The sequence below is a fragment of the Calonectris borealis genome, chromosome 5, assembly GCF_964195595.1.
Source record: "Calonectris borealis chromosome 5, bCalBor7.hap1.2, whole genome shotgun sequence".
Taxonomy (NCBI): domain Eukaryota; kingdom Metazoa; phylum Chordata; class Aves; order Procellariiformes; family Procellariidae; genus Calonectris; species Calonectris borealis.
In genome coordinates this window covers 27,106,547-27,128,553 of record NC_134316.1, presented here as the reverse complement: position 1 = coordinate 27,128,553, position 22,007 = coordinate 27,106,547, and the positions used below count along the sequence as shown (strand labels likewise).

Genomic DNA, 22,007 nt, shown 5'->3' with positions numbered 1-22,007 from the left:
GTATGGCTAGATTCAGGAAGGAAACAGGTTGTTTTATTTTCATTGGTAGCATTTGCAGTTCCCCAAGCAATAAGGGCTGGAGAAACTGGCTGTTGAGAGCCACATCTTGATTAGATGTTTGGGCCTGTTGTAAAATCCTGTGATGTCTGCCAGTGTGCCAGCATGGAAATCCTCCTTATACAGTGGAGGAAAGGTATTGAGAAACCTTTCCTGTAAATTGTGTTTTTTCCCTTCCTCTAGGAGCTACTTGTCATAGTAGGAAAAATACGCTGAATTACTCTTGTCTGCATAAAACACAAACTGATAACAATTAAGCTATTGATTACTTTTTTGGACAGTGAAAAGATGCTTCTTCCAGGATTCGTTTCCCCATGCCATCCCTGACTTCCAACACCTGCAACATACAAGTTCTGGTTGTAGATGAATTCAAATATTCATTCCTTCTAGCATTTTGGATGTATTTATTGCATGTACTACATCTTTTCATGTCTGACCACTGTAATTTGAGAGGAAATCATATCTTTTTTATTGAAGGGTATAGGTTGTACTAGTGTAGTTGAAGTGGGGATTTTATATCAGTGTTAATACACTAGTGAAATTTTTGCATAATGAGATCTTAAGCAAATTAAAACCTTGTATGCAACTATTGAGCTTGTGCTTGTAAATTCAGAGGGTAAACATAGGTGTAACCAGTTTTAAACTACATAGGATTTTGGATTGTTATTTGAAATATATTTTCAAGTAATTGTGATTGAACTGAAATAATTTCTGTGAGATACAATATTGTGGAGTGGCACCTGCACCCTACATTACTTGCGCTTTGACTTGTTAGTTTTGAATACTTTCCTAGTCAGTTAATAATCACATCAGAGTACTGAAGTCAGTGAACAAAATGTCTGATAACAGTGTCTCAGAATTAGTGTTACAGAAATGCTCTCAATGTGTTTAAACATACTTCTGTCTATATTCCATATAACACTGTACATTGTTAAACTCTGTCAGTTTTGAGGTCTAAATAATTTAGGAAAAAATGAATTAAAAATACCCTTTTGGCTATTGCATCTGCCTGAGGGACATCCTCCTCAGTCGGAGGATTTAAAAATACAATCCCTATGTTTACTTCCCAGTTGAGCTGTTCAGAAAAGTCACTGAACACCGAGGGGGGGATACAGTGAAAGTTAGTTGACACAAATTTGTACAGAGGAGAAAAAGGAAATAAACATTTTCTATAGTCTTCCATTCCTAGTTGTTTTATGGTTAAGTAACTATGGTGGGTAAAATTCAGGTGCATATGAGTTTCAGAGATAACTACACACATGAAAGGGATAAAAAGAAAGTGTTTTTCACCAGTGGTGGCCTTGAACCTTCAGAGGCCTGTATATAAGCTTTAAGTTATCTGAAGCTGTATCCTAATTGCCTTAAGATGTATTAGGTGCATGTATAAGTCTTTTCAAGGTCTGCGTTTTACTGAGTTCTCCAAGAGAGACGTGACTTCTTTTTTTGTTGTTAGCCATTTTCACTTTCTAGTAATCCAGCAGCATCCTGAGCTTCTGTGTCTTACTTTGAAAGTACAGTGGCAGTGTTTGTTGCATTTTAAAACCAGTTCAGTTGAAATGATTATAGCAAAAATAATTTAAAGGTTGTAACAGTCTGCAGTTTTCAAAAAGCTGAACATTATATGTAAATATTAGTGTTACTTGGCAGTTGTTTTCAGCACTATTCTGAATGTTTTATCGGAACTTTTTAAAATGCTTCTATTTTTTTTTATTATTTTGACCCAGTTTCACCACATCACCTCTTCTGTTTAGGGAACTTTGTTCAGCCAATCCACACCCTGAGCCATCAGGATGGTAATCCTCTAGTTGCAATGGGTGGCAATGCCTACTCTCTGAAGAACTGGCTTGTGAATGCTTGTATGAGGTTCTGTCCCTAAATCTATTGATCACGCTAGGGTCACTGTAGTGCATTTCTTGGGCTGAAGTTGCAAAGTCCCCGGTCTCCGGGTTGCCTGCTGCTTCCCTGTTAGAATTCAGTGTGCCAGACCCACGGCACCCCTGTCTTTCATGAATGGAATTCAAAAAGACACTTACATTTCCATAAATAAATTAGGAATTCAGTGGCTTCTTCCGGCTAATCAGGGCAGGCTGATAAACCTTGCTAGCTGTTTAATAAATGAATTGTGACTGATTACCTATTAATATGGACGCCTCAGGAATTCACCCTGGGGGAAGCAGAGCAGTGAAATAGAGAGGGGCATGGCCCCTTGGGAAATCAGGGCTTCATGTTTGCAGCTTAAATATCTCTGTGAAGTATCAATAAGGAGGTAATTGAATTTTGAACACAAACATGAGCGCCGGATGGATGAAGGAGAGGGGGGCTCTGATCATCTCTTCATGCCCCTTCATACTCCCCTCCCCTTTCCCTTAGAGACCACTCTAGTGAAGATAGATGCTAAATCCATTAAATAAAGATTAGACTCTGTCGTGGTAGAAAATGGCAGCTTAGCTAGATCCCTGGGCAAATTGGGACCTTTAGCAATACAGAAAATTAAAATATACATTTTTAACAAGTGTGCTGTCGACACAGTAATAATGACTGTGTGGCTTGTGGGGTTTGCTCACCTTTCAGATCTGCTTTTGTTTGGTTATATCACTTGCTCTTGTTTTGAAGCCAGCCTGGTTGGTCTCTCTGAAGAGAAGACTTAGGGGAAGGAAGGCTTTTTTTCCCATCTTGCTTTCTGTCTTAGGCACTTTTTCTTGGCTCTTATGCTTGTAATAGTATAGGAGATCAGTAGTCTTGTATTTGAATATGGAAATAATTAACTTTGGCTCCAGCATGCTCAGTCACATGTCCTGAAAAGTAGTTTGAAATAGTCTAGAGGAAGCATGGAGGTGATATGGGAGAGTGAAATGTAAATGTGATTGGACTTTTTTAAAATTAGTTTTATTCTCTAAGCACATGGCTTTGTTTTTTATTTACTCCAGGTCAATTTTTCTGAGTTCTACCATTATGGGAAAAATTAGTATAGGGGTGTGCATTGTAAAATGTCAGTGTTCTTTCTTGTCATGCAATGAATTGTAGAAACACAGCTGAAGTGGCTTTAAATGGGTGGTGGTCTTCCTTTATACTACTGTGCTAGATGTAGAATGCAATCAGGCCTTCTTCACAACTTTGCATGCCCTATTCTCTGCTGCAGAAAGTCAGCAGATCCTCCTGGGTTTTGCAGGCAGACCCTCATCTGCCTGTACAAGTAGGGGACCAATTGCCATACTAGAGAGACTGCTCCTCTTTTTCCAAATAAGATGATCATTCTGCAGGACAAAATCCAAAATTGTTTCTGTTTAATGTTTCTTAACAAGGAATGAGCCTAAACTAATGTGTTCCTGGGGAAAATTGCTGTTCCTTCCTTCTAGAAATTTTTCTTTTTACTTTACATAGTTTTGAGAATGCAAAGAGAAAAAAAGGATTTATGCTTTGCTGAATTATAGTGGACTGAGACAGTAGTAACATGGGGACTTCCGGCTATCCTTCCATGACATCTCCCTGATAACACCACTTTCCTCTTTTCAGACTCCTCAAATTTTAGCAGTCATGCCTGGAAAACCCTTGATACTGCATCCTCAGCTTCAGCTGCTAAGAACTGAACCCAGCATCGTCATCTTTGGTTTAGGAAGAAAAAAAGGAGCTATTATTAAGTGTAAGAAAAGTATTAATACACATGGGTCCATTCCAGAGACAGTAATGAGCGTACCAGGAATGCCTTAGCTTCCTTTAACTCAGAGCTGCTGCAAATGTGGAAAAGGTTTTCCATCTGTTTCCCAAACTATCATCTGCTTCCACATCCCAGCAGTTTACTCACTTGTCTTTTGTCAGAGGGTTTTTGGGACATTTTGGGAATGTCTGTATTTTTTCATCCAGCCATGCTTCTAGCAAGGAAAAAATTTTCTAAGCTGGCTCAGCCTCAAGGATTCTCTTTCATGGTGTTGGCACCAAATTGAAAATAAACAGGTACCACCCCTTAGCTAAATTGCATTAATTGATTGTGTATGTGCTGTAGCCTGTCTCAATTTAAGAAGCAGCCAGATATCAAGCCTCCCTTGGAAAGGTAGATTACAGCATTGGGTTTACCTTTGGCCAAACATGTTGATCACGGGCTCCTTCTCTCTAGGGACTTTGTCCCCTTGCAAGGGGGCAGTTCCTCTCCTGAAACCCACCCCTCTCTCTCCATTTCTCAGTCTGCTAACTATAACCCATCTAGTTTCCTTTAACCTTGGCTGGCCCCTTTCAAAGAAGTCACCAGTACCTTGACAGCCTATGTCCTTGTTTCTCTCATGCTACTGGCATTCTTACTTAGCCTTACTGTATCAGCTGTCCCTCTGCCTATTTTGGAGATTTTTCTGCTTTCTTCTCCCTGCATGTAAACTTAGGCTGATTCTGTAGCTCGGGAGTCTTCATTTGTGTATCGCGAATTAAACAGGAGACTCTTGCTAGTTTGTTCTGTAGCTTTTTCTGAAAGCAGGCATGTGCCAGGAACCTCACAAGCTTATGGCTTTCCACATATTAAGGCACTTAGTGATGCAGCATTTTAATTAAATTAACCAGAATTCGTAAATTGTAGATAGACAGATTTTCCAGATCATGTCAATATGAGCTTTTAGAGTGATCAACACTCTGCTGGTGTTTAATCCATCAGACTGCCATATGGAGTGTTGAAGAGCAGAATATCTGTTTATTAACAATTGTTGTTTTTTCACGTCAGCAAGTATGATTTTCGTATTTGAGGACCTGGGAGTGCAATCTGTTGCTGCATCTCTTATACAAATTATATCAACCTCATGCCAGACCCCACTTCATGTCTATCCCTCTTTTTTAATGAATCCGGGTGATACAATAGGCCATCTAAATGGCATGGTAGACCAAGAAGGTCATTCCACCAGTCTCCAGAATGGTCTCTCTTTGGTTACACTATCACAAGAGGAATGTGTCCAGGTGTCCTTTATGGGAAATTATAGATATCTGTGGCATCAGTGGTTTCTGCAAACAATTGAGACACATTTAATGAAGCTTTGCAATTTGAACAACCAGAATATAATTCACAAAAGTCAGAAAGTTGTTCCTCATCTTCAAGATCAAGCTGACCTTTTATTCACTCTGTATTAATAAATACCTGTCTTCAAATTCTAGGATATTTTCTGTGTTAGATTTCCTTAGCAATAGAAGTTACCTGTCTCTTCAAAGTAGTGGTCTGTTCCGTTTTATTGTGACACACAAGTCTGTTTCTACTCCCTTAGCTGAGTGAACACTGCCAATTGTTGGTCTTTCCAATGGGAAAAATACTTTTCAGGCAAGAGGAAAAAACCTTCCTGTTTTGTGGCTTTTTAATTGCTGTCTTCAGAAAGAAGTATTAGCCGTTCTAGGATGGGAAATGAGGTGGACCCAGTGCAGAAACATATTTTGCAATCTAGGCATCAGGCTCTTCTCATCAAATCCAATTTAAGGTATTTTCCCCTGTCAGAACCCCCTGAATTCTCAGCAGGAGTAACATGCCGTCATTTTTACGCATCCGAATGTTTTCATAACTATTGGCTTATTTGCTTTTTTGGATGCATTGACAGAGCGTGGGGAATAAGATGTGCTTATTAAGACAACTTCAATTTTGATCTCTGTTTAGGTAAGGTATGAAGAGGAGGGAATTGTTGGCATGCGTTGCTGATGATAGATGGTTTTTAACCTTTATTGGAGTTGTCCATCTTATCCAGCAGATGGCATTGAAAATGTACCTGCTGCTCTCTCTTCTTGCTAAGCAGTGCCTTAACTGAAATCTGAACTCCTACAGGCTGTACTCTTCCTTTTTTCTCTGGTGCGTAGCTGCAGATCACTTCCTAATGAGGATTTTGAGTGCCCCCTGCCTAGTGGGTAAAACAAAAGCCAACACATCCATGGATTAATAAGAAAGGAATTTAAGGCTGGTGTGCTGTACCCTGCAACAAAATTGATTTTCAGGATTTCAAAGTATTCCTTTAAACATTTAGCATTTGGGCGAGCCCTATTAGTAGTCTTCTCTTTCCTGACTTACATTATTTGTCTGTCCATCTGCTTGTCTGCCCGTCATCTTGGTATTTGTGTCATGTGGGCAAATAAGCAGTGATCTTTCAATAAGTTCAGCACCAAAGGCCATGTTAAGCACTCGATCCTTTTGAGTAGTCCCACAGTACTTGCTAGCTCAGACCTACTGCTGGATTCCCAGAGAGGGCACAGGTTCTTCAAGCCAGTGGCAGTATCTGTCCCAGTGAAGGTCATTTCTTAGGCTGGTGACAATGGGAGTTTGTAGGCCCTTTGCATGTGGGTCACTGTGAGGAGGAGAGATTGTGAATGTTGATGATATTTAGAGTGGGTATCACTTAGCTTCTAATTAAATCATGAGGATAGTGGGATGTAGATGTAGTGTAATGATTCAAATGGTAACTGGCTATGGCAACAAAGCTGAGAAGTGAAAAATCTTTACTATGCACGAAGAGAATGTCAGTTCTGTAGTATTTTGTCTTTGTTTCCTGTCTTTTCTGCATTCTTTTATCTTTATTTTTTTCAGTAGATATGCTGTTTAATATCATTTCTGTAGAAACATTACTGTACTCACGCAACATAGTGTTTTATTACTCCTGAGCAGCCAAATAATTTGAACGAAATGATAAAATTTATGTACATGAAACACAGCTATCAAGTGGAGTTAGCATGAATGCCCAAATCAGAACTATGTAGCATGGCTTTGTTTGCCTCATGTTGTTTACATATTGTTCCGTATTGTGACTGTAAGTTAGCAACATACCCATTTCAGAGTATTCAGACCTCATCAGGAGCTGATGAACATCACTACCTTTCTAGAACCTGCGGGATTAAAAATGCCTTCTACCAGCCCCTTCATTTCCTTTATATCTGAGGACCCGAGTAGATGTGGAAACTGGAGCTTTTTACTCTCTTCTTCTCCTATTCCAAGCAAATTGTCTGTGACCCCTTTTTTGATGACTGTGAACACTGCTCCGTTTCTGTCCCTCGTTTAGCCTTGTGACCAACTATAATTCTTGACTCTCCAGTAAGTCCAGACATCCAAGCTATAACCTAAATCTTCTTCCATTTTTCTATATAACACCTATGGAACAAAACCTTTCCTATCTATCCACTCAGCTCTTATCCAAGTTCTTATTACACCTTTTCCAGAATCTTTTACTCTGATCTTAACAAATCTTGTTCCACTTGTAAAGTTGAGCTCATCAGTTTGACAGTGATCAAGATCTCCATACATTTCTCCACATACTTTGGTATTGTATCAAACCACTTTTCTTTCTCTTCATGGTTTTTTTTGGTGCTTTATCTAATATGCTGCATCCAGGAGCAGAAAGACAACAGACACTTCCAGTCTGTCAAGAATGCAAATGACCATGAGCCATTACTGTGTTTTCTAAGAAACTGGTTTCCCTGCACACTTTGGAGGCATACTCTGTAAACATCCAGGGAGCTAGCTCATCCTCCTGCCACCTGCTGTATATGTATAGAAATCTTGATAACTGTTCAGATGAGGTATTGTGAGTGTGATACTTTTCAGTGTTGTCTCATTTAACTGTGTACCTCTATTCTCTGTCTGTATTTATATAGTGTCTCTTCTAAGTTCCTTAGGGCAGAAATAACTTGTCCTGTGTCTGTACACCATGTAGCAGAGTGGGTACTTGATCAACAACAAGAACTTCCAGGCATCCAAATAATTATTCAAGATGTATGCCGGCATTGCTAGCTAACTGTATTTATTTAAAGGTATTTGTCAAACTAGCATCCTGGCTATTTTCTTCTCTTTTTGTTGACACTTTGTTGAACATGTTGGCTTCCTCTACTTTGGCATTACATGTCCTAACAGCAGATACGTATGGAATAAACTTTGTGGAGTATTCCTTGAACGGCTTTGATGACATAAAAACAGTCTTCTGCAGGAGTGTTCAAGGCTCTTTTGACCAATTGCTTAAGAAGGCAGTCCTAGGAAATGCCACAAAAAGATATGCCTGACGTTTGGGACCAGTGTCTGCAGCTGTTACCTTTTGACACCTACCTGGACTCTCCGAATCAGAAATAGAATCACTCTAAGCTGTACACACAGACAGATCTTAAATAAGCTGAACTGCTGTTTTGGAGGCATTTGTATCTTTCTGTAAATTTATACAAAGTTCTCAACTTAGACACCTCAGTCTGGAACCTTAATTTAGTTGGCATGGATCTAAGCCTTGGATCTAAAACACTATTTATGAGATTAAAATGAGATTTCCTTGTTTCATAATAATTCTATTCCCTCAATCTTAAAACCTGACAGAGAAATACACCAATTCATGGGTGGGGGAACCTGAAGGATGGATGGAGAAGTCACATAGCAGGAGTGACTGCATCAGGAATAGAAACCACGTTTCCATTTGCAGGCTAAAGTGCTGTCTGCTGGGGTGTGCTGTCATTCTAGCCCAATAATTGTATCTATCAAAGAAAACCTTACCTGTAAGTAACACAACTCTTGTTGTATTTGAGATAATGCTTTCTGACACCAAAATAATATAATTCAGAACTATTATCAGAAACAGAAGAGGACATACTTGAAGTTCAAACGTGGCAACAATTAGTAACAGCCTTGCTTTTTCTTCTATTATAAAATAGAAGGGAAAGAGTGAAGTAAAATTTGTTCTCTGGACCTTCACTTTCTGTATAAATTGCAGGCTGCTTGAAGGGCTATAAGATCTTTAAATGTTTTACGTGATGTACGTAAATAGCAAAATCTTTTTTTCAAGAAGTTGTAAAGTAATTGTAATTTGCTGTTACTTCTGGTTAGGTAAGTCTGAGAAAGTTAACAAATTAAGTATGATCTTTGTATGCATTTGTAATCACAAAGTTTTAGTTAAACTACACTGATGTAGGTTTTTTCCTTAACAAAGATTTGTCACTTTGGTAGGTTTGTAATGAGTAGGCTTCAAAATAATTGACATAAGTTGAGTTGGATAGAAGGTGATGACACAAGGATCTGTACTTGGGCCAGCTTCACTTGGTAGTTCTTTATGCTTGGACTGATAAAAATAGTTATGCTAAGTTGTTCTGATACTCGGTATGTGGGTTTTTTTAATAGGATTTTGATATTTCTGAACTAAAAACTTGCTGGCAGAATTATACAAAGTAATTGGAGTTTGTGTGCAATTGGTGAATGTGGCAGCATTTAACCATGTTTTGCATGTACCTCTCAAGCCTCCTGAGCTCCTGGGATGGCCCAGAAAAACCAGGTGGAAGCAGAGTCCCCAGCATGATGAAGCAGAGCAGATTGCTCTACCCCTGTATGTCTTTAGGCTTGAGTGAATCTCCAAGACACAGCAAATTATTGTGCTGTTTCCCACCTCTTCTGCTTGACTTTAATAATTGTTTGCACTTTACAACCCGTATTTCTGCATCAGGTTTCATAATCTTTTCCCAGAAAGAAAGTAAGTCTCATTCTCTCCTTTGTCAGTTCAGATACTCGGACACTTCAGGCAGTCTTTTGGTAGGAATAATTTCGAGATAGTGTAAAATATACCATGCACTTCTAGAGAGCTGCTTATAAATCAAGAGATTTCTTCATGAGAATGTGAAAAAAACTGGATCTCTTTGATTTTGAAAGGTAGAGCAGTTGTTATTCTACATCTCTACAATTGAGAAGATAAATTGAAAATTCCTATTGACTCCCAACCTTGAAAAGAATAAGAGGGGGGAATTCAGAAAAAAGTAATGGAAGCCAGTCCGATTAAAAGTAGCAAAAAGGAATGCTTTTAACACCACGAATAATTTGATATGGAACTCTGCCACACTGGGATTTTTTTTTAGACCAAGTACTTAGCATCTATTGAAAAGGAATCAGGCAATTAAATGGATGATGAGAACATTTCTAGTTACAGCAGAATAAAATGATGTAGGAAATATCAACTGCTTCAGGATATAAAACAAGCACTTAGGAAGAGGAGGAATCTTTTAGAGACGATTATTCCATATGTCTTCATAATGGGGTTCCTTTTTTTTTTTTTTCTGTGATGTTTCTGATATTGGGTGCAGTCAGACAGGATACCTGGCTGGGTAGATCACTGATCTGCTCTGCTCTGTCAATTCCTGTGTTCATTTGCGGTTTTTATAACTACAAACCTGGCAGATTCTTGTTTAATAGGAAATAACATTTCTACAATATACTGTCTTACTCTTTTTTTTAGCGACTAGTCTTAGATCCTCTCTATTGATAGGATTTTATATAAAAGATTTTAGTCAGTGATATAGAACGTAAATTCAGAGCATGCTCTGAGTTACGTCTCTAGAGAGAACATTATTATTAAACCTTTTTGAGGGTGTCCCCGGTGGCAGCTCCATAGAGCAGGTGGCCTGCATGGCACAAGCACACAGGGAGTCAGGAGCCTGTGTCTTATCAGAGCATATAATCTAAAAATCACTCAGCCTGTTTCTCTCTCCTGGGGAGATGACGACGATGACAGAGGACTCTTATGCTAAAAACTAATTGTTAACCTGCAGAAGACGTCATTCAACACAAATCCCAACAGAAAAGGGCTGGGTGATGGATGTTTCTGGGTAGCAGGCCAAGCTGTCACTTGGTTTTCAACAGATAGTTCTCTAGGTTGCCTCAAGATTTTCACACCTAGTACCTGACTTACTTGAAAATAGAGAGCATATTAATTTAAAAAAAATGCTTACAATTTGTGTTTTCTAATGTATGCGTATAAAACTTGGAGGAGAAGACAGTTCCTCCCCTGTCTCAGGGCATGAAGTGCACTGACTCTTGACTATGGTGCTCAGGTTTCCTGGAACAATAAGCAAAGCAGTGGCTGGGTGGAGCGTTAAAGGCTACGAAACAGTGTTGAACAGGAATATTGCCGGTAGGTAATATTTGGGAAAGGAATGTAGGATTGCATATACATCTGTTGATAGAAGCATGGCCAGTAGATTGAGGGAGGTGATTGTCCACCTCTACTCAGCAGTCATTAGTCTGCATCTGCAATGCCACATTCAGTGGCGTCCTCCATGTCCAGCATGAGGAAGACATTGGTAAATTGGAGTGAGTTCAGCAGAGGGCCACCAAGATGATCACCAAGGGGGCTGGAGCACTTGCCCTGTGAACAGAAGCTGAGGAAACGGGGCTTGTTCAGCATGGAGAAGAGGTGACTTCACAGGGACCTGCTTGTACCTGCGAGGACGTTATTGACAAGATGGAGTCAGGCTCTGCACAGTGCTGCATGGTGGGAGGACGAGAGACAACAGTCATAAATGAAGCAAGAAGGTTTCTGACTGGATTCAAGAGAAAACTTTTCCGGCATGGAGCAGTCAAGTATTGGAAGGATTGCCAAGAGAGGTTGTGCAGTCTCCATTTATGGATGTTTTTAAGACTTGACTGGCTAAAGCCCTGAGCAGCCTGTCTGTTCTGAACAGAAGGTTGACCTGCCAAGGTCCTTTCAAACCTGAATGATTCTCTGATTCTGTACAATTTTCCTCATATGATATTGTACTGTATACCTTATCATTTGATCTGTTCTCTTCTTGTAGATTAAATTTTCTTCACTCATCACTTTTTTGTTATATCCTCTTTTTACTTATACCTCTTCTACTCCGCTGTGCCTGTCTACCTCCAAATATGTCTGATAGTCCCATTGTCACTGGATCATAAAGTCTTCTGGGTTCTCCTGGCTTCCAAAGCTTCTTCAATGCCCCTCAACCCTCAGAGCAATCTCACCAGTCACTAAATCTATGGACTCTCCTCATGGCCATCGCCACCTTCTGCTTTACTTTCTGAGCTGTCTTGTAGATGGTTTGCCTTCTGCTGTATTGCAGTGCCTCTGTTCTTGGTTTCCAGTAATGGATGAAGAACGCTAGTCTGCTCATTAAAAGATAGCTATGGCACTGTATTCAGTTGTCATAAGAGAAGAAAGTAATGGTAGACATGACCTCAGACCAGCGGTATGCATGGACTGGGAATAAACATGAAGAGATTTTTGGAAGCAAAAGAGTACCAAAGCTTACTGGGCTGCTCTCAGTAGTGCTTCTGGAGTGAAAAATAATGTTGTTTTGTTTGTTTTGGGTTGTTTTTTTAGGAATGACAGTTGACTAGTATGCTTTATTTCTGGGTTTCAAGAAACTGGAGTTTCTTCTGGCTGCTACTCTCAGGAGATATCTGCAGACTCCGATACCTCTGTATTTCTTGAGGGGAGACCTTATCGCTCTCTACAACCTGGAAGGAGGTTGTAGCGAGGTAGGTGTTGGTCTCTTCTCCCAAATAACTAGCGATAGGATGAGAGGAGATGACCTCAAGTTGCGCCAAAGGAGGTTTAGATTGGATATTAGGAAAAATTTCTTTATTGAAAGAGTGGTCAGGCCTTGGAACAGGCTGCCCAGGGAAGTGGTGGAGTCACCATCCCTGGAAGTATTTAAAAGATGTGTAGATGTGATGCTTAGGGACATGGTGTAGTGGGCATGGTGTGTTGGGTTGACGGTTGGACTCGATGATCTTAGAGGTCTTTTCCAACCTTAATGATTCTATGATTCTATGATTTGAATCATGTCTTTAAGCTTTTCTTCAAAACCCATGGGTACGAGAAGTGTGAAGTTGTTTATGAAAAATGTTCTCACATTTCTTCATGGGTCCGGAAGGGCTTATTTTTGGGTGCATCTTATACATCTGCTTTTACAACTGGGCCTTGCCTAGTTGCCTTTGAGCTCATTAACAGCTAAATTGTAATAATTGTAGCAGAGCCTGCATTGTTTATATTTTAATATCTATTCCAAACAGCCCTGAGTGGTATTACAATTTTGTTATCAATTAGGTCAGATTAAAACTAGTGACAGTTTCTCTGAGTAACAACAATTTTCCCATGATTTTTAACTCTTCCAAATATACATTTTTTCTCTATTCATTTGAACTTGACTCTAGTAGCGTTTGGATGGTGTAAAAACTGTAACATTTCTAAATCAGTGCATTTCCTCAGATGTCTTGTGACCAACTTGGAGATGGTGAAGATGGTTTTGAATTCCCTGAACTCTCTTCTGGACTTTCAAATATTCCTCAGCTCAGGGTATTGTTGCCAAGAGAAGAGGATTGTGGCGGGCAGAGCGCATGAAACTAGTCAGTAGTATAACTGAAAAAGCTGGACTAAGCAAGCAGTGAATATACAGGGAAGGATGAGGATAGGGATAAGGGTAGTCATTAAAGAAATTGCCTTTGATTCATGTGGAGGAAAGAATAAAATTATGGAGGCAACTGTGAAGGTTTTCTTCTGCAGTCCACAAACTGCATATTGCTGCTCTTCCATAATTCTGGTTTAACTAAGGTTGAGGCTTTGGCCTTGGAACACTGAGATTTCAATCATTTACTTGTATTTTTACTTGGATTTTTTGAACTTATAGAAGTCCTCTATGTAATTTCATGTGTTGTATCGTCGTACTAGTGGCAAAAGGATTCTTGGTTTACTTCATGTGTAAATCAAATAATATTGGTTCAGTCATAAAAAGCGTAAATCTTCTTTTCATAGAGATCTTCAATATTGATAATTCATTGTTGTGTCAAGGGTTGCAGTCATCTACATGGAAAAATGTTTCAATGAGGAATCTTGGGATTAGAAACATTTTTAAAATTTAGTCTGCTTTTTAAAATAAAGACATACCTCTGGACAAATAAATACAGACTACCATAGTATGAGCTTCTTTCATCCAGATATCTCTTCCTGTGAAGCTGGTTGACAGAAGGTAAATTTAAAAATTCAGTTCTGCTTCACAGCTCAAGCCATTAGCTAACCCACGGACAGGCGCTTGTTTCTGCTTTTTGGAGGTCAAGGAAACCCTACCGTTCCTGAACCAGAGCTGCAAGCCTCCCTGTAAACACGCCTGGATGTCTTCTGACTGGATTTGTGTGCCCTGGCTTGCATAACCATACAGCTTGTATCCCAACATTATTAGCCAAAAGGAGTATAGGGACTTACATAATCATTACACGATTGTTTTTCAGTAACTGTACTGTAAATATGTAATTCTCTCTACTCCTAATAACTCTTAATCCCTTTGTTTCTATTGGCTCCTGGGCTCAGATTTTGCCATGGCCTGTGTGCCCCGGCCACTGATAAGACTTGAAAAAATTGTTACTTTCAAGGTTCACCTGCTTTGCTCCCAACCGGTAAATACCTGCTCCCCAGCGTAGGCAGGGGCACCACATCATGATGGACTGTTTTGTGGGAGCTTGGGCGGTGCTTTTGCCTGCGTGCCTTCTGAGAAGGGTCCGTTTGCCTCCAGAAGCCTTTCATACCCGGCTGCGTGTGTATATTCAGCGCAGACCTCTCCACCTGGCTTCTTCATGTGTTTTATGCTCAAGAGTTCTTGAACAAACAGTTTTGATCTCATTTCTCCATGTTGCTCGATAAAGAAGATTACTCTTGGAGATACTGTGGTGAGAAAACCTAAATCATCAAGAACTCTTGGTCCTCCGCAGGGGTTGGGAGGCCAGGAGGAGATTATTTTCTTTTGGTACAAGCAGGTAGAAAAAAGACCTTTAGAGTGCCTCTTGTTAAAAGATGCCACATTTCTATCCCACTGTTTGCCTCCAACATCTGTGGGACTTGGAGGTCAAAGCTCTCCCAAGGTGTGGCTGTTCCAGTGATAACTTACACTAGTGAAGTCTCTTTCAGGTATACTTGAAAATATCCTCAACGTTGATATAAAATTGCCTTTCATACTGCTTTTAATATTACAAGCATAACTTGAATTTCTTTCTTTAAGCCTTATAAAATACTTGAACATCATTTTTCTGTGTTTAATTAGCTTCATGAGTCAGCGCCTGGTCTTAGGTCTTGACATTTCTGGTGTGTGAAATTTTTTTGTGTATTTGACCTTGGCTTTATTCCAGAATAAATATTTTAAGCTGCTAGTTGTGTGTGTTTTTTTGTCTTCGGTCTGAGACTAGGGGGCAGACATAAGCAGCACTGAGAGAAGTGAACTGTATAAACCACAATTAGAATTGCAGTGCACAGGTGTCTGAAGATCTTATACAATTGCCAAGCTATTTGTTTCTCAAATGAGAGGGGCTTTGGGATGTATTTTGGAGAATAAAGGGAGCAGAAGGCCTTCCTTCTGGATGTTAGGGTTGTGGTTTTGGTTGTTTGCTTTTTTTTTAAATCCTAGTTTAAATTTTTCCAGACTTGATACATTTGATATCTTTACAGAACCAGTGTAATGAATGGTTGAAAGTGATCTACTGCGGCTGGTGATGGAATTTATAACTGCCTTCAGATAGGAATCAGCATTTAAGAATAAAAATTTCTTGCATGCTAGCTTTTCTTTGAGCATCAAGTTAGGTCTTGCGGTTTAAAAATCTGAATGCCAATGTTCAAAGTAAGATGACTTGTAATGATATTAAAGGAGAATGGCTTTGGCATCAGGGTTATGGGTGAGTTCTGTTGCAGATACTTGAGGATCTTTTTGGGAAGGTAGGCATCTTCAATCTCTATGCTAGTCATATACGAAGTATTATTGCAATGAAAAAATAGTGAAGTGAATAAACAGCAGCTCACTGTACAAGACACTCGATGCATCTAGAGTCCCAGTGTTCACTGTATTTTGCAATTTAATGCACAATAATTTTTTAGTTCTGTATTTCTGTATGCTCCACTGTGTCAGATCTGTATTCTTGGGATGTGAGGTTCCATTAAAAAATAAATAATAATCGCAGCCCCCGCTCCCCCCACGTACACTCATTTTCTATAATATGGTAATGATATCACCGTAGCAGTAATTACGGGTCATCTTCATTTCTTTCATCTCTGCTGGTTCTGATGGCTTCATTCCTTTGACGGAGAAGATTTGGCTCTGGGTGCTGTGATTATTTTGTTAAGCATTATTCGAATAGACAGGAGTGAGAGAAATTAATCAATCCAAATGCAATTAGCATCATGTTTAACCCAGTGATGGACGTCTCAAGGTGAAACAGCCAGGGGAGTTTCAGACATTATTATTCAATCCAGTGGCTCTTATCTAAATTATAATCAAGAGAGGTTTTTATTGGCTTCGCAGGGAGAAGATGTAACTCTTTCCCTGCTTTGGGGGTCAAAGGGATCAGGTCCTTGGCCCCACAGGATGTTGGCCACAGGCAGCTTCTAGATGTGGGAGGTACTGTAAGAGTTTCCTTTAATATGGGGGTCACTCAGGGCAAAATATCTGTACATCCTAATATCCGTGACCTGGAACATAAGTTTAGTAGCTCCCTGGGCATTGGGAGGGATGTCATTGCCCCTTGCTTGAGTGTTTTCATTGACTGGCTTTCCCCATCTGTGTGAATGAATACTGTTTGTAGTTTTTGCATTTGAAGCTCTGTGAACATCATTGTTTGCAATTGAGTGCAAACAGAATGGTCCTGTCTTGCAAGGGAGGGAAATCTGATTAGGAGAACAAGGTAAATTATTCTGCAGAGAAGGAATCTGATTTTTTTTTGTAGCTGATATAATTTTAGTATTTATTGATAGCGACGATATATCTGCAGCAGATCTGTTATCACCATTCTGGGTAATCCTGAATGATCTCTGAGATCTCTTATCAGGTATATGATAAAACACCTCTACTGTGGGGGGAGAAAAACGAGGTGGAAAGAGGTCACATGAGGATTTCATGTTTCAAGAAAGCATTAGGTATTTGATTCCAATTCTTAAGGCTTTAGCTAACACTCACTAAACTGTTTCAGTGGTTTAAAACTTTATCAGTCTCAGCTATTTACCACTTCTCTGTCAGAGAGGACTGTTTTCATAGTACACTGGGAGGAGCAGTCCGTGTGCCTCACCTGCTCTGGTTCACAGCCTGGTTTTGTGCAAGCGCCCACCTTCTTTGGTGTTTCAAAACAAGTCGTGCCAGACTCTGAACTACAGCTGAAGTAAGGGCAGATTCTGCTGTCTCATTCACCAAGGGAAGGATGGTGATGTTTTGTACCAAGGATGGTGTTAATATTTTAAAATGCTGCAGCAAGACTTGACAGAGCTCATCTTTCAGAGCCTGAATTCTAGCACGGTTGCTGACTCCTTTAGTGTACATCTGTACATCACTCCTTACTGAGGCTGTGACCCCATCTGTAAGATGGGAATTAAATCACCGTATGTCTCAAGAATATTGTGCAGCTTGATAAACTTTGCAAGTGCTTTGATATTGATTATTGAAAGATGCCACGGTAATGCAAGCTTATTCCACCTGGAGGTTTATGCTGATTCTGTCGTCTTACCTGAAAAATGTGTTTCAGGAGTGCTAGATGATTACGCTGGTCTTCAGTGTAAATGTAACAGTTCCTTAAGCACAGGTCTGCATATCTGCATCTGCCAGGTCTACCTTCAGTGAAGGGGACTGACATTGCTTTCGCTAACCACTGCTCTCCTGAGATGGCAGTTCCAGCTCTTGAAATTGGGCTTGGTGTAGCATTCACTGATAAGTATTTGTCAAAGGCCCACAGTCATCAAGTAGCAGTTCATTTGACAATTACGTTAAGGAAGTACGCAGTTAGCAGAGTAATTGGAGCTCTTTTTATGAAGGAAGAGGAGCAAGCTGGTGCCAGCAGGCATCCAGGTGGTGGTAGGATTTTGGGGATCTGGTCTCAAGATAGAAAGTGGTCTCTCTGATAGAAGTTCAGGTTATGTTGGCTGGGTAATAATATTCTGTTGGTCTTGTCTGAAATAAGCCTGTTTTTTCTTTGAGGGCTGTTTAGTAATAATGTCAATCTTAAATATTTTTGCTGGTTTTAGGTTGATTTTTTGCCTTCACTCCCCCCCACCCCTGTGACTGATTTTTTATTTCCCTTCCAAATGCAATACTAGTTGAGCCCAGCCAAAAGATGTGGCTTTGCCTTTGGCTTTCACAAGTCCAGTCAAGCGAGAGTCCCACAGTTACTCACAGGCAGATGCCTCTAGGCCTTTTTTATGTCCTACCAACTAGGAAAAAGAATGGTTGTGTCTTCTTATCCTAATGTGTCTCAGGACAAAAGAAATACTTTCTGATGCAACAGGCCCTTGTGATAGAAGGGTTAAAAACTAGTGTTCTGCTCTCTCTCTGCAATTCATCTTCTTTGCCCTGAACTGATAATTTCCACTGATAGTTCTTCAGAAATAAACCCTTTTAGTTTTGTTTTCTGTATAGTCCTAAGACACAGTAGTAGTTTGAGAGTGCATGATTATTACTTTAAAGGAATCCTTCCGTGTTGAAAAACAAGTTCTTTAGTTACCGTAAATACAGCTGAATGGGAGGAATAACTGATAAGCTAACAAAGTATGACAGTGCCTAAAATAACTTTTTTGTAGTCAAGAATGTAGCATTCAAAGTGTGATACTACAAGACATTTCAGGGCTAAAAACATGTTCTGTTCACAGGGCGTTAATTGTATTTCCAGTTCTTCTTAGCAGCAAGCGCTTTATGTTTCAACACAGCTAAATTTTCAGGTCAGAGGAGGAGCACAGTCCAATTTGTCCTGTAAGTTGTATATCTTGGGGAGAGGCAGAGAAGTGCTTCTTTAGTGGGTGACTTCATTTTAAAATATCTCTGATTTGAAGATGTTCACAGGCTTTGTTTTGAGATTTTTAGATAAGCCGAGAAGTAATAAGCAGTGGAAGGTATAATGATAAATGTGTGATAAATACAGTTTGTCACATATATCTTTTACGTAGACTTTATCACCAAGTGTGTTGCGCTTTTGCATGTAAGTGTATATTATGTTTTAAAAGTGTGTACATACGTGTGTTGCTTAGGGATTCTTCTGGATGAAGGTTGCTTATATAAGTATAAATCACTGTTTTCTTTGCTGATTTTATAGGAGTAAATCCTTCCATTATTTCCTGGCTATGCAGACCTTATGACACGGTATGTCCTGTGCTGTTATATGTGTGAGAAGGCTTTTTACGGGGAGCAATCAGGCTGGACCCCAATCTCCAGTGCAGTGTTCTTTTTTCTAATTAAATTGTCACTGGAAGGAATATCTGGAACAGCAGTTTTCATTTTCAATCGAGGAAAAAACATTATGAGTCTTTGTCATTTGATTAAAAGTTACTTAACCTTTAAATTGCTACAGATGTAAAGATAGCTCTGAGTTTCCAATGTAATCACCTCCAAGTTAAAATCAGGAAAATCTTTGTGTAATGAAACCCATATGTCATTGTGAAAGGATGCAAAGCACTGGCAGAGTGGACTCCTCTAGCAGGAGATTCTGCACCCAATCTTGTTAACCAGGACTGCTTTTGGTAATCCCTCATCTCCTCACTTGAAGGAAATCAATCTGTACTACTGAATTTTTTCAACCAGCAACCACAAAATTTACTGTGGCGAGGCAGCTTGGGGACAATTGTAGTAGAAAAGGAGCCCCAGGAAACAAGGCTAAATGCGGGATTGAGGGATTGAAGTTCTAAAGAGGAGATTATATTAAACCTTATTCTGCTCCCCTATCAAGTAGAAATCTCCCCTTCTCCTTTCAGCCCCAGCCTTTCCTACGCAATACCTGTTCTTGAGATCTGCTTGGCAGATCTTGCCAGGCAGCAAACTTAATGCGTACAGTACAGCATTCTCTGTTAATTATAATAGCCTGATACCATTTTTCAATACATTTCTCTGAAAGAGTCTATTCAAGCACTCAACTTCCATTCTAACCAGTGCTGATAACATTTTAAAGTGTTTTTTCTATGGTCTTCAGTATCCTCTTCCTCCTCCCTAGTAAGTGAGATTAATTTGTATCCAAGCTATTGCGATCGTATCCATTGTTGATTTTTCTATTGTAGTAGATGCACAGCGTAGGCGAGGTTGTAAATCGTGACTTGACATGGAGATTCATGTTTCTGTTTCATACGGCACAGCCTCTGTAGTGTCTGCTGGTACAATGAAACCTGCGTTTAAGCCTTCTCTTCACTTGAAGTCTGTGGTTTAAGCAACCATTTTAAAGAAAAAATCCCTGAGGTTTTCGCTACAGTTTTGTCCAACCTTTTAATTAAAAAATCCACCCCTATCTACTACACAACTGGCTTCTGCTTGTCCCTTGGGTAGTTGCGTAAGGCAGGTTTTACTGTCTCTCTTAGACTGCAATCATATTTAGAATGTGGGTGATGGTTTCTTCATTCACAAGCTCTTCCCTCACTCCAGCAAGCTCCAAGAGGCCCCATTGGAAATTATATTCCCATTATTAAGAATTCATTTATCAGAAGCAATACTGAGCAGAGGAGTCAGTTTAATATTAGAGGCTTTTCTGTGCAAAACCCAAGCTCAAATCATACTCCAGTGCAGATTAAAGAGGAACAAAGGGGAAGGAATAGCCAAGATGTTTGAACGCAGTACCATGTAATATGTATTTGGCCTGTGTTTACCAGGAATACATTGAACTGTGGTTCTTAGGCAGACAAGAGAAGCAGCTGAAGCAGGGAAAAGAAGATTGTTAGTGTTTGTGGAAACTTGCCCTTAGTTTGGCTGTGATTTTTTTTTTGTGATATGAGGATGTTATTTCCTGGCCATTTTCATACATATACAAAGATGTAATGTCCTTTCTTTCAGTTTGGCATCATATCTTTAAAAATAAAGCCCCGATGCAAGCCTGAGTATGTGAGGAAAAGAGGAATACAGAATAGCAGAAGGCTGTCTCCTGCTCCTAATGGGATTTTGTAGCAGCATGTGCGAGTTTGTTTCAGAAGTCAGAAATGAACAGATGTTGGTATAAATTACCTCTGTGTCTGATGTCTTGCAAATTAAAAGCGCGGTTGGCATCACTAAACAATTTCACCAGGTTGGGGGGGGAAGCGGGCGGTGATTATTGTAGCAGGTCGGTAAGAATCTTTAAGCTGCAGCAGAACAGGATAGCAAGGATAAAGGAATGAAGAATAAAATGAGAGGTCTGTGAATTAATCAGAAATGTTAACATCTCCGATGACAAGTGAACAGGAGGGCACGTGCTCTGGAGCAACCCCCAACCCACAGTAATTTCACTCAGCGCACAGAAGGAGTCTATGCTCTTTGCCTGATTTATAGGGTGCAGCCCTCTTTGGGGGAACAGAATTGTCATGCATTCGTATATCTCCTATATGGGACTTGCACTCTGGAAAACTTTCCACTCTATCAACTACAGTTTGGCTGTGTGCTTTCTCCGTTAAGAGTGTTTTAAAACCATGCACTGCTGATGGTGCAACGCAGAGAGGTGTCAAATAACTGGTGCTGAAAATCTATTCCTAGCTGAAGTTTTTAAAAACTTGCATTTTTATTTAATCATGTTCTTTGTGCATAACAACTTAGTTCCTGAGAAAATAACAATCCAGTCTGCCCTTCTGCAGCATCTTCTATCCATGTGTCGCTTCAGCAGCACTTAAAAGATACAAGCTATCTTGTGGATGGGGAAGTAGAGGTACAAATGAGTACTTTTGTCGTAGTTCACGCTGTGAATCAGAAGCAGAGTTGGGAATGGATCCCAGGTGATAGAACTCACAGCTGGAGGCATGAACCAAGCAAATAATGCAGTGATCTGCTTGAATCTGCAGCCGGTCTGAAGCATGTTCCACTCACGGCAGTGGACTTTGCAGCCTATGAATATCAATATGTACCAGACAGTTCATAATACAACTAATTGTTTTACAGGGATCCTGTTGATGACAATACCTTGTGATACAATTTTGGGTAGACAAATTAGAATGTAATAGTTTAAAGAAGAGGCTTTAAGGCACAATTCTAACCTTTAGGTAAAGAATAACAAAATGTCTTTATCTAAGGGTGCGTATGAAGTATTTTAAGCTGAACATTTTTATTAAATTTTAGTTCTCTTCTAACAGATAATCAGTAACGTCAAAAGAAAACCCAACATCAGCAACAAACCCACCTCCAGTTTTTATGCTAATTTTAATTTCTATTCCTCTGAGTAGAGAGGTCAGGAATTGAATGGATAAAACAGAAAATGAATTCCCGTCTCCTTCCAGAGTCTCTCTAGGCTAGGTGTG

At 39.7% G+C, this 22,007-nt stretch overlaps 1 protein-coding gene across 13 annotated transcripts in view; it reads left to right on the top strand.

Moving 5' to 3' along the window:
- LIN52 (lin-52 DREAM MuvB core complex component) overlaps positions 1–22,007 on the top strand; it is a 57,713-nt gene that overhangs the window by 21,871 nt on the left and 13,835 nt on the right. The window contains exons 6-7 of one of the 13 annotated variants that reach the window (XR_012673882.1): positions 8,457–8,529; positions 9,265–9,466. The exons of 7 other annotated variants lie outside the window; for them this stretch is intronic. Coding sequence is in view for 3 of the 6 variants with exons in the window: in XM_075151602.1 (XP_075007703.1) it covers positions 21,652–21,710 (59 nt within the window). In the remaining 3 variants the exon portion in view is untranslated. Of the gene's footprint in view, positions 1–3,570; positions 3,698–8,456; positions 8,530–9,264; positions 9,467–13,813; positions 18,842–18,862; positions 18,910–21,651; positions 21,753–22,007 lie in introns of those variants that run through there. 5 more of the 13 variants (XR_012673881.1, XR_012673879.1, XM_075151602.1 and 2 more) reach the window with 5 other exon arrangements.